Source organism: Ceratotherium simum, chromosome 12, assembly GCF_057802395.1.
Source record: "Ceratotherium simum simum isolate JZ-2026a chromosome 12, ASM5780239v1, whole genome shotgun sequence".
NCBI lineage: Eukaryota > Metazoa > Chordata > Mammalia > Perissodactyla > Rhinocerotidae > Ceratotherium > Ceratotherium simum.
In genome coordinates this window covers 59,156,412-59,169,324 of record NC_141911.1, presented here as the reverse complement: position 1 = coordinate 59,169,324, position 12,913 = coordinate 59,156,412, and the positions used below count along the sequence as shown (strand labels likewise).

General features: G+C 37.4%; 1 protein-coding gene across 2 annotated transcripts in view; it reads right to left on the bottom strand.

The window, feature by feature from the left end:
• Positions 1-1,005: 1,005 nt before the first annotated feature.
• TRPC3 (transient receptor potential cation channel subfamily C member 3) overlaps positions 1,006-12,913 on the bottom strand; it is a 65,311-nt gene continuing 53,403 nt past the window's right edge. For both annotated transcript variants that reach the window (XM_087437669.1, XM_087437670.1), the window contains 2 exons: positions 5,193-5,268; positions 1,006-2,750 (listed from right to left, as the gene is read on the bottom strand). In XM_087437669.1, the coding sequence (XP_087293795.1) occupies positions 2,608-2,750; positions 5,193-5,268 (219 nt within the window). In that variant the 3' untranslated portion in view covers positions 1,006-2,607. The remainder of the gene's footprint in view (positions 2,751-5,192; positions 5,269-12,913) is intronic.

Sequence of the window (12,913 nt, the reverse complement as noted above, 5' to 3'; positions counted from 1 at the left end):
CTAACGCTCACCTCACTCCTACTTTCCACAGTAATATCTACGTCTTGGGGTGGGCTCCCCAGAAGCAAATCCTAACACGATTTGGATGTGGAGATTTACTGAGGGAACACTCTAGGAGAAAGGGATGGAGGGAAGCAGGATGAGACAGGGAAGAAGCTAAACAAAGATTAGGTTTCATTTGGAGTCTGCCTTCAGCCTAATCCCTTCCAGAGCGTTGGAGCATGAATTGCACCAAAAAGTTGGCCCTACCTTGAGACAAGGGGCCAGCCTTTTGTGTCTCCATCCCAGTCAGTTGGTTACTGGTGTGGGGAGGGGGAGGCATAACATCCAGGGCAAGGCTGCTTCCTTTCAGCTGACAGCAATTCCCTGGGGAAGTGAATAGCTGCACCCTGTTAAGGAGCCAACACTCAAAGTATCTGAGAGATGCATGCACTGGCCCATTAAAGGGCATCTGGGAAGGGCACCAACAACATCCGTAGCATCCACCACGCCTTGGCATCACATCTTCCTTCCTGACTACCACCTAGAAACTATGAAGAAAGGAAAAAATGAAATATCAAAAACATACCAGATTTACACAAGCATAGTAAAGAAAGGAAAACAACCTATGTTGAAAGCTCTACAGTTGTGAGAGGCATGGACTAAAAAACAAAAAAACAGTGTATGTACTCACATGGCATGGATGCTGTGAGCTTTATCTTCATTTAAGATTCCACCAATTCTTCACTCAAGAATGCCTCCAGCTGAATCTAACACTTTTTCACTCAACATTTTTCTCACCCAAATTAGGAATATTACTAAGTATTCTGTTCCACAGCTGTAAACAAAAACTTCTAAGCCTGGAATCCTAGACAATACTATAAGACTGCAAGTATTGTCTATTATGGAAACTCCATGTCTTTACTGTTTTAACATAGTATGGTAACATATAACAATGAAAAAATTCAATATTTTATTCAGCTCTGAGGCATAACATAAAATACATAAAGTTTGAAAAACGTTTAACACAAAATACTATTAGCATAGCACAAAAGTCAATGAAATATTCTACAATGGCAGCAAAAATGCATAAAGTTCTTTTCTTAATTTAATTAAGTCCCCAAAAGTAGAAATTAAGAAATAATCTCTAAAGAGCTTTACGTGCTTCCATTTACTGTTCACCTTAGTCTTCTTGTCTAGAAAGCCTTCCCGTGTGAATTGACTTTTAAAGTATCATGTATTTAGTTGGTTTTTAGGATCCATGAAACTATCTTTGCACTATGATCACAATTTGTATTCCTGTAAGACTTGACAGGAACTGACGGAAGAGAATCAGGACATTAAGCATAACTCTACTAGAGATTTAAATCTAGCCAGTTAAAAAAAAATACTTTGAGTGTTTTATGGTCTGTGAAGAGACGAGGGAACTTACCTGCCTGTATCCCCTTTTCTAGTAAAGTCATGAGGCGTTGTGGATATTGCCACGATTCAGCTCAGTTATATAATGTCGGACACAGATACATCACAATCTATTTTGTGTAGAAAGTGTAACTGAAACGCTTTGATAAGAGCATTGTAAGCAACGATGGCAGGAGATGCCTCAAAGAGAAATGAAACACACCGGGTGACGCCTGGCCATGCCTCTCCAGGTGCACAGCCACTGCTCTTTCCTATTTCTTCCCATAAGCATACCTCCCAAAAATCAGAATGGAGCTAATGGGCAAGATATGAAGTCAGCTGTTGATATCTTACTTAGCATTAAAGCATCAGAGGCGGAAATCAGGAGGTTATAACAAAGTAACAACCCTGCATAACCCCCAACTTTAAAAAAAATTCACCACCCCTTTGACTAAATTCACATTATCAACAAACAACAAATGAAAATCTAAGACAGAAAGTGAACAGTATATACTTTAGAAAAATCTTTAATGTGTTGTTTTGAACAATTCTATGAAACTTATGTAATGTAATTATATTTTCTATTAACCCATTTCATGTTAAATTCTTCATTCAAGGCTCAAAGGTTCTAGGATTATCAGTGATGCCCAAAATGCTAAGAAAATCTGACCAAGTCATAGTTGCTTGTAAAATTTCTTCAGTTTCTATTTTTTAAAAAACATCTCATTAGCACTTGAACAAGTATGCTACATAGTGATGGCCTTTTTATTTTTATTTGTATTTTGTTGGCAGTTCAGTTCAGTTGGTTTCAACAACATTTATTGAGCACCTACTATGTACCAGGTTCTGTACTAGATGCTAGAGACACAAAAGATGAATAAGACATGGTCCCTGTGCCCAAGGAGCTTACAGTCTCTTGGAGGCAAACAGGTAGTGCAAAGACATGGAATTTATTCTAAAATAGACAAAAACGTCAGTAACGTAGTAATATTGGGCCTGTAAATACAATGGCATGTCATCGTTTGTAATGTCAAGGCAGACAATTAAAATGAAGACCACTTGTATGTGATAAAACAGTAAAATCATTAAGACCTAACTTCTAAAGATTCACATGATAAAGGTAGTTAATACTAAAAATTTACACCATAGTTTTTCAAGTATTTCATACTTAGAAAGATTATTGCCCACATTTGTGCTATATAGTCAAAGCCATAATTCCAGGTTACTGCATCATTCACATCTCAGCATGCTGGGATTCAGTTTCTCACTGAGTTTATGAATCAGAATGGCTAATTCCTCAGTTGCTTGGCTCTTGTCCTCCAAAAGTTCATAACGAAGGCTGGAGATATCTTGCTTGATTTCTTTCAATTCACCTATAGCATTTGTATTAAAAGACATGTAATTGGTAATTTGCTCTTTGGATTTAGAAAAGAACAGAGTGAAATTCATACAATATGAATACATTTGCCTCATAACGTCTCCAAGGTAGTTATTTTAGATTTTTTCCTTTAAAATGTTTAAGAAATGTCTGTCTTTAAAAACATACTGACTTTTGAAAAAAGCTATATAAAGAGTCCAGCTATGTTTTTAATAGTAAAATTCAGCTAAAGTATTGTCCTGTGGCTCAGCCAACTTTTAACATAGCATGATTTCTCTGTTAACCGATCGACAACCAGGGTTATCTCCTTTCTGTCTATAGGGAGTCCCTTTGGTTCCCTCAGCCATCAGGGTTGACTTCTACATAAATCATCTCCCACTGCTAGAATGGAAGGAAATCCTAGCAAAACAAAACTTTACTAAAAATGAATCAATTGATTTAACAGGCAAATACTCACATGGAAGAAGTAAATTTTAGGTCAAGTTTGAAGTTAGGGAAGGGATGGAAAAAGAGTAGGGGTGTTTATTAGGGAAGGCAATGGTGATGAACATGGAGTCAAGGAACAAGAAGACTAGTTTGTGTGGCACATTGCATGGATGTATAAGGAAGGAACAAGCAATGGTGAAATTAAGGAGTTCAGAAGTGATGCCACTAGCAATGCACACATACATGGGAGTCTGCATATGAGATGCCTGGCTATTAAAACACAACCATTCTCCTAACTCAGCTTGGCAGTATTTTGAACATATGTAGATTGCAATTAAAAACTGGATTCTCTTGCAAATGATTGAAATGTAGATAAGCCATTGACCTTGAAAAGTGAAGGCTGGGACAAGAATTTATTTGCATCTAAGTGATGATTCTTCAAATCATGGGTATTTTAACAGCTTTTTATAGTAGAATCACGTGTAAAACACACCTTTGGTGATATTTCCTGGTATCTTTATGATGCTTTAAAGTGTAATTTCTATGTTCTTTTATTATATATAAGTAAGCACCTTTTTATTTTAAGGAATTCTAACTCTTCCTCAGGAATACATGAAAACATTTGCAAATTCCCTTTGTGGCAAAAAAAAAAAAAAAATGCTTCCTTTTGCATATGGCAATATAGAAGGAATAAACTGATTTAATCTGAAATCACAAAGCCAGTCTTTGGTGGAAGAAATGGATTCTCACACCATTCAGTATCATATTTGGACCATAAGCCCAGCTGGCCCCCGTTCACCTCCCTACTGCCATATCCTTCTTCCCCGTTTTTGAGCTATGGGGAGACTACACACTAAGTGTTGTATTTAGTCTATCAACACAGGAAACACAAATTACCCTACCTCTCTGGACTTTAGTTTCCTCATTTATTAAATAAGGAGGTTAAGACATAGGATATACTTTCTTAGAACTTTGTTCAAAACTCCAAATTCTCATTGACTCATTTTCCTCTGTGGTGCAAGGGCTTGGAAGATGCTCCTTGTTTTTGATGCTGTCAAGGCCATCCAATTCCCCCCATCACTTAGGTTTTTTTTTTTTTTAGGAAGGTTATGGTACAACTGATCAGATTTCCACTTTCTAAACTACAACTCCATTCTAATCCTGTCTCCCTGAGACTGTTTCTAGGTCACCATGATTAGATTTTTGCTGGTTCTCATTCACACATTCACAGATTTTTTTTCTACATACACATACCATTGGATTGACTCAGATGTACAAGGGATTCCTTGCATTAATCAAATAATGGCTTCAAAGCCCATCAACAGTTTTATTTACTTTAGCCCTTTCTTTTCTTATCAGTGCAGCTAGATTAGTGGGATCTCATTGGTGTTGGAAGCTATAATTTCCATTTCTAGGGCAACTTATTTCTCCCAGGTTGATTTCTTCCCAACTCTGGGTCTGTGCTTTGGCCTACCCGCCCCAGACTCTGAGGGAAAATTTTTGTAGTCCAGACAGATGACCTGCCTAGGATATGCCTGGAAAAATAGGCACATTTAAGTAGGGAGCCAAGGAGAAAAGTGAAACACCAGATGAGAAAAATGGGTGAGAGATTTTTTCTGGACAACAAAGTAAAGAGTGACCTCTGTTTGAGCCAACCATTATTTTACTTGCATCTCTGGAAAAATGTTAATACTGATGTGAACTCACTGGAAAAGAAATGAAACCATTGACGACCTTATGTAATAGGGATTTAAAAGCTCCCAGGAAGATGGTAGTCTTTATATTTTAAGAATCAGTGAGTAGAGACAAATTGTCTCTGATTGACATTTTTAGTAACTGTTTTTTTAAAAAAGATAGAGTTTTAGAAATGTAACATACGATTCTCTTGTCAATCTTGGAGGAACTCAAACTGTTACCTGAGATTAGATTTTTAAAGTATCTTTCAATATAAAGTTTTCCGAGTTCACTAAGTTAGTTGTAAAAGAATGTTTCTCAACTTGGAGATGCTTACCTTCATTAACTTCATCATTTTCTTTGTCCACTTGTGCCTTCAAAACATATCGCTTTATAAGTCTTTTCATTATCTGCTGTTGGGCAAAAAGAAATGATTTTATCACCAATGATACGCGTAAGGAAGCTGATCCTATTCTCCAAAGAGCCTTACATACCTGTAAAGCAAACATAACTCAGCGGAGAGAGATTTTATATAACTATTTACAGAAGAGTCACTTGGAGTTCAGAACTTAACCCTTTTCACCTCCTATTGAGACTTACTGTATAATCCACAAACTTCCCACCCGCCACCCCCAGAATGGAAGAAGCTTTAAAAAAAAAGTTAAGTTGGAAGATTTCAATTCATGGTTTCTCTTTCAACTAATGACTTCTCTTTAAGGTATGTTGATACTACATTATCATCTATAGACACTACCTTATTTTTGTTTAAAAAAATATATGGATATATGCTCAATACAGAGAAGAACAAAAGAAATAAATAAAACATCAATTATCCCACCATCCAAAGATAATCACTGCTGTTATTTTGGTGTATGCCCTTCCAATACCTTTTCTTTAATTTTTGATATATATACTAATTACTATATGTATTACATTTTGTTTTCTAAATACCATATATTCTGTTATATTGTACGTTGTTTCCTCATAGCAATATATAGTGAATATATTTCAATCTAAATAAATGCTCTTACTAGATAGTTGTTTATCCATATGGAAAAAATTAAATTGGAGCCCTACTTCATACCATGCACACAAAAATTAATTCCACATGCATCTTAAATGTGAAAGACAAAGCTTTTAAATCATTTAAAAGAAAGTATAGGAGAATATATTTATAAATTCAGGATAGAGCCAGATGGTTTTTAAACAAGATAAAAAATATTAAATACAATAGAAAAGATTGATAAATTTAACTTCATTACAATTAAAACTTCATTAAACTTCTGTTTATAAAGATATCATAAAGAAAGTGAAAAGGCAAGCCACAAACTGGGAGAAAATATTGGCATACTTATAACTGATAAAGAATTTGGATCCAAAATATATGAAAACTTTAATTCAATAAGAAAAACTCAAATAACCCAACAGGAAAATGGGCAAAAAACAAGCAGGCATTTCACAGAAATGGAACCGTGAATGGTCAACAAGCGTATAAAACAATCTCAACTCTTTTCTCGGGGAAGTACGAATTACGATTAAAAGGAGATACAATTTTACACCTAAAAAGGGAAAAAAATTAATAAAATCTTATAATGCCAAGTGTGGGAAGGCTATGGATCAATAGGACTTTTATACTTTACTGGCATGAGTATAAACGACCACTTTGGAAAACAATTTGGTGTTATCCTTTAAAGTTGAACATCTGCATATCCTTTCACCCAGAAAGTCCATTCCTTGGTATAGAGTCTAGAGAAACTTTGCACATGTGAACCAAGAGACATAAACAATGTTTATAGCAATCTTGTACGAAATAACAAAAAAACTGGAAACAACCTAAACAAATATCAACAGGAGAATAGACAAATCATGGTATGCCACACAATATAATGTCATTGCATTCATTAACGAAATTAACAAACCAGAGCCACACACACCATTGTGGATGAATCTTAGAAGCATAAATGTTGAATGAAAAATTCAAGGTGCAGACTTCACGAAGTATGAAACTATTCTTATAAAGGTCAATAGTAAGTAAATCTACATGATGCGTTTTTAGCACTATCTATATATGTAACATATAGATTTGAAGAGAAAACCAAAGCAAGAGGATGAGAAACCCAAACTTCAGGATAGTGATTACCTCTTAGGTGGAGGCAAGGGTATGGGCTAGGGAGGATCAGCTACGTACAGGCAACAGACAGATAATGTTATCATTCTCAGGTGGGTGATGGCTTCATAGGTGTGCATGTAATTATACTTTATAATTTATTATGCATTATACATATTCTTGTGCATATATCAAATATCACATTAAAAAGATAATAAAGGAACAATTTTTTAAAGGCCTGAACTAAAATGCAGTTACAGTGAGAATGGAAAATATACCTCAGTTTTAAGGAAGTAGAAATTATGAAGCTAAGTGACCCATTAGATGCCAAGGTCAAGTAAGAGGGAGGAATCTAGGATGATTCAAAATGTCTGTCTCAGAGAATAACGACAGATCAAGAGGGGGCCCATGCTATCAAAAAGGAAAAACCCATTTTACCAGTCACAGCAAAATATAAAACCTGTTGAGTTGTGTGGAATCTAGACCCCAGGACAGACTCACAGCTGGGTGGATCTTAGCCTGGACTCATTCATTCATTCACCAAATATTTACCGAGAGCCAATTCTGTGCCAGGTATCTTACTAGGTACAGGGGATGCAACAGTGAACACAGGCCCTACTCCAATGAAACTTCATGGGAACAATTCACTATGACGGGTGAACATATCAGGGATATAATTAAGTTTAGGGGACAGCGAAGGCAGATACCTATAGAAAGAAAATACAAAGAAATGTATATCAGCTAAAAGCAGCTTGAAAGGCAGTAATACAAATGAGTGGGGAACAAAAGACTATTCAAGAAATAGTGCTGAGACAATGAACTATCCTTATGGGAAAGCTAAAATTAGATGTCTACCTCACACCATATACCACACCCCCCCAAAAAGAGCCAATTGGACAAAAGATCTAAATGCAAAAAGCAAAAACTTCTAAAGGAATAGGGAAGTGTTTCTTGAAAAAGCTAACAGAAAGGATAAGCCATAAAGAAAAGACTGATAAATCTGACTATATTAAGACAATTTAAAACTTTTATGCAAGAAAGGATACCAATGAAACGTAATATTGTGTCAAGTGAGATTTTTCTCATTGTCCCGGAATTGCTGCTAGACCCAAAATGTGACAAAGGATGCTAAGTACCCCATGGTCTAAGACCAAGGTGCCACCAACAGTTGGGCCAGACTCCTCCCTAAGGGCTTACTGAGAGTCACTAGACCAGAACTGAACTTAACACCTACCTCCTCCTCACCCTGCATAAGGAAAGGACTACGACATGGGAGGGATCATGGGGTTTGTGGGGAGAGAGATTATTCTCTCCCTACCCTGTATGGTAGGGAGGGGGCGCACCCCCTCCCTAGAAGCTAAGGGAAGGGGGAAATCCAAGGCAATCACTCACAGAGATTAGAGTTGCCTAAAGGAAAGGGAGCTTGGCATCCTGCTCCCCATTAACTGTCTATTCCGGTGGACTTGCTGACCTGCTTCTGATAATCAAGTCGGGGAGAAAAAATAACTGAAATAAGAGAGGAACAGCTACTGGCTCAACCTGTACTCTCATTATTTGACAAACAGATAAAAATCTCCACTATGTCGGGTAGAATACACATCAGTGGGAAAGGACAGTCTCTTCAACAAATGGGCCTGGGACAATGGGCAGCCCTCATGGAAAAGGTGAAAATGAGATCCACACCTCAAGTCAGAGCCAGATCTCTGCGTCTGGGAGCTGTGCAAAGGGGGAGCAGCCCACACAGCCTTTCAGACCCTCTAAACATGCCCCTGCCCAGTTACAGAGGCAGCACTTTGGTGCCTGCCACACGGAGGACATCACTTGGTCAGTGTTAGAGCAGTAGCGACAAATAACAAGGAGGAAACTGCAATCTACAGTTCACTCAGGTGGAAAGGTGTTTACTCTTTGGCTGCTGCTTCTTCCCACTCCACAGAACAAAGGATCAGCACCTAGAGAGTGAGCAGAGGGAGGTACATACAAAGGAGACTACAGCCTTCAGCCACTAGAGTCACAGGAAGATTTAGCTGTGCTAGGGGTGAGGAGGAGAAGAGGGTTAAATCTGATTTGGAGATTTAAGTTTCAGAATAAACATAACTGTCTCTTTAACTACAAAAACGAAATTTTCTAACAACCAAAAGTCCCTGGAAAGTTATGGAGTCTTGAAGAGATGTGGTAAAGGGATCTTCCATTCAGCAGAAGAGAAAAGTTCAAAATAAGACAGTGAGAAATCACTGAAAATAAAGAACTTTTACACATTTACAGGCTGAGCTTCCTTAATGACCCCATTACACAAACTTAAAAGACAAACCAGAGTGAGAGAAGTTGCCTGTAAAACATACCAACAAAGAATAAGTATCCAGAATACTATAGAATTTTGACAAGTCAATAAGGAAAAAATAAATAGCCAAGTAGAATTAGGGAAAGGAATTTAAATTCACAAAAAAGGAAACCTGAATGACCAACAAACATATGAAAAAATGTTCAACCTCACTGGTCATCGAGAAGAGTAAATTAAAATAATAAATACCAATTCATACCTATATAAGTTTAGCAAACATTTTTTTCTTTTGAAAAAAACCCAAACCTACAGAAAAGTTCAAAATAAGGTGAATTCACATAGACTTTTCACTTAGATTCACCAATGTTAGAAATTTGCCACACTTGCTTTATCTTGCTCTCTGTGTATATTATTATTATATTGCTAAAGCACTTAAAAATAATTTTCAGACATTATATCCCTTTATCCCTAAATACTTCTGTGAGTATCTTCTAAGAACAAGAATATTCTCTTATATAACCATGCCACACAATAATCAAACTTTAGAAAAATTAACATGGATCAAAAATTGTTTAATACATAGTCCATATTCTGTCTCATTTTTGCAGTCAAGGATCACACGCTGCCTTTAGATGTCATGTATCTTTAGTCTCCTCTAATCTGGAACATTTCCTTGGTTTTTATCTTTCACGATGCTGACATTTCTGAAGTACACAGGGCAGTCATTTTGTAGTTGGCAAAATTTTAAAAATCTGATAACACCAAGTGCTTGTGAGAACACTGGGAAACTTTTGTACCCCATTACTGGAAATATAAATTGATATAGCCACTTCCAGGCATATAACCCAGAAAAATTATGGTTACAGGCTTAACATTTTCCCCTTCAAAATTTGGCATGTTTTAAGCTTTCCGTGTATTCCACAGAAATTTTCACCTTAACCTTTACAGCTTAAATATATTTTTCCACCACTGCACTAAGTTTAGCTTCACTACAAAGCAAGAAGACAGCTGATATTGGATGGAAACCAGTTTCCCCACCCAGGACACTGCCTGGTAATAGTCCATCCCTTACTTCATGTTGGAAAGGTAATTCATGTGAATTTGAAAATGATGTGCAGCTCAGAGAAGGGGCAAAGGCTAGCCATTTCCATCCTATTAAGTATCTTGTCTGGTGAACCCAAGGCAATACTGTGTAGCAGTTAAGAAAGTGGGCTGCGAGGACAAACTGCCTGGATTTGAGCTGTGACTCCATTATTTACAAGCTGTAAAACCTTGGTGGCTTAATCTGTACAATGGAGATGTTAAAATCCATCTCATAAAAGAGATACAGGTAAATTACATAGTAGGTGCTCAATTAATATAACTATTATTCTCTCATTACCATTTATGCTTCTGAAAAGCAAATCGTGATTAACCAATCTTAATGATGGTACTATAGGCAAGGATCATGAAACGCATACGTAATAAGTAAAACTACCATTATAAATATTACCTTTACCTAAATTTCCAACTGATTCTCTAATCAAAGCCAGTACCCAAAATTAAATTGACCAATAAGAGATTCATCTTTTTTCCCTGTTGGTCAAATTGCTAACTAACGTAATAGAAGTCAACAGACCAACCTTCACATTCCACAAACCTCCAGGAACTATCCAAATTTCTTAGTATGATCCTGTGAATCACTCTTTAAGGTAGACATTGTGACATCGTAGAGTAGACTATGGATTTTCTCTGTCCAGGATGTGGAAAGCCTAGATGGTAATTACCTCAAACGTCACCTCTTGCAAACAAATCTAAGTTCATTTTCCAATCACCCACTAAGACAGGGAGAAGGGGGGCCGGCCTGGTGGCATAGCAGTTAAGTTCTCGAGCTCTGCTTCAGCAGCCCAGGGTTCGCCAGTTCAGATCCTGGGCGCGCACTGACGCATCACTTATCAAGCCATGCTGTGGCGGCGCCCCACATAAAGTAGAGGAAGATGGGCACGGAAGTTAGCCCAGGGCCAGTCTTCTTCAGCAAAAAGAGGAGTATTGCCAACAGATGTTAGCTCAGGGTTAATCTTCCTCAAAAAAACAAAAAGACTGGGAGAAGGAATGAGATGTGGGTGGTTGGATATGTGGGTATGTCTTTCCTTCTCTAAGGCGTCAAAGCTTTTCTTTTCACCTGCTCATTTTTCACTGATTCAAATTCAACTAATAATTGTTAAGCAATCTATCAGGTACTTTTGCATTCACTTTCTCATTTAATCCTACAGAGACGCTAAATTTGACTGTCATCAGTAGATTCTATAATACAAATATTAGCAATCTACAAAGTATGACTATAAGGTAATAAGACTGATGTGGACAAACATAAAGAACTCAGAAGTAGAGAGTAAAATTTTAGAGAGGGAAGGGACCTTGTAGTCACATGTTTTTCATATTCTCCTACCACTCTTTGTGGACAGATCACCACTGCACAGCCACTGAATAAACATCTGTAATTCAGAGCCTGCTACTCTTTCCAGACAGCTGGTTTAATCTGTTTTTAGACAACCGTAGCTGTTAAAAAACAATTCCTTTGTATTGTGCCCAAATCTGCTTCACTATACCTTCTAACCACCGGTTCAAGTTCTGTTCTTTAGAAAAACAGAGAATAAATTTCCTTCTTCTACTTGATTGGCTTTCAAATATTCCCCTCCTCTGGGTTTCACTGGGTTCCCATACCATTTTATTTATATTTCACTGACATCACATAGCCATATCACAGAGTTGTGTGAATGTTCGCCTACTTTTTTCTTTCCTTACTTTCCTCCCCACCTTAACACCACCCTTCCACTTCAGGAGAGAGATCCTTGAAGGCATGGACTGTATATTTTGATGGAATAAATGAAAAGCAATAAGAAAAGTTAATATATATTGAGGTATAATACATGAGGCAGCCATTTTGGTTTAAAACTGATTCGGCCTGACCTTGTTTTTCCAGAATGGCCTGATGTGGCCTGTCAAGCATGCATTCTACATCTGCTTTAAACATTTGCAATATCCCAAAGCAAAGAATGCTGCCTTTAAAGATAGGGGTGAATGTCTCCCCCACCACATCAACATTTATTTAAAGATAAACATTCTTTCCCAGAAACTAGGGTCGGATTGACCTGCTGTGTATAGCTTGTGACTAATGATTGCTGTACATAGCAAAACATCTTGTGACTGTAGTAAAAAAAAAAAAAAGCACCTCTGTCATATTTGATATATGTTCCTTGTTCCAAAACAGTATACAACCATGCTGTTCACCTCACTTCTCCAGAGTGCTTTGTTCCCTGGTGGAGGTCGCTCTCCCAGGCTATAGTCCTCAGGATTGGCTCATATAATAAACTCACCTCAATTTTGATCTATAGATTGATTACTGAATCTCGTATCCTTATAATCTAGGACCATGCATAATAGAGGGTGTCTTGAATGTGCCATAAAGCTCATTGTGAATGAAGCTTAATGTGAATGCCTCATATTGACTCCTTTAGAAAAAAATTGTGATGTGCTTCCAGTAAAACCAAGCCAGCTACGGCAGCCTTCATGGATTGGACCAGAGACCACCATGTGGGCCAAAGGCAGTCTAACACTATCTGGGCCAAAGGTGTCCCCAAGCTGAAGAAGGCTGTTAAAGCAGAGCTGCCCCAAGAGACACCAGAGGGAATAA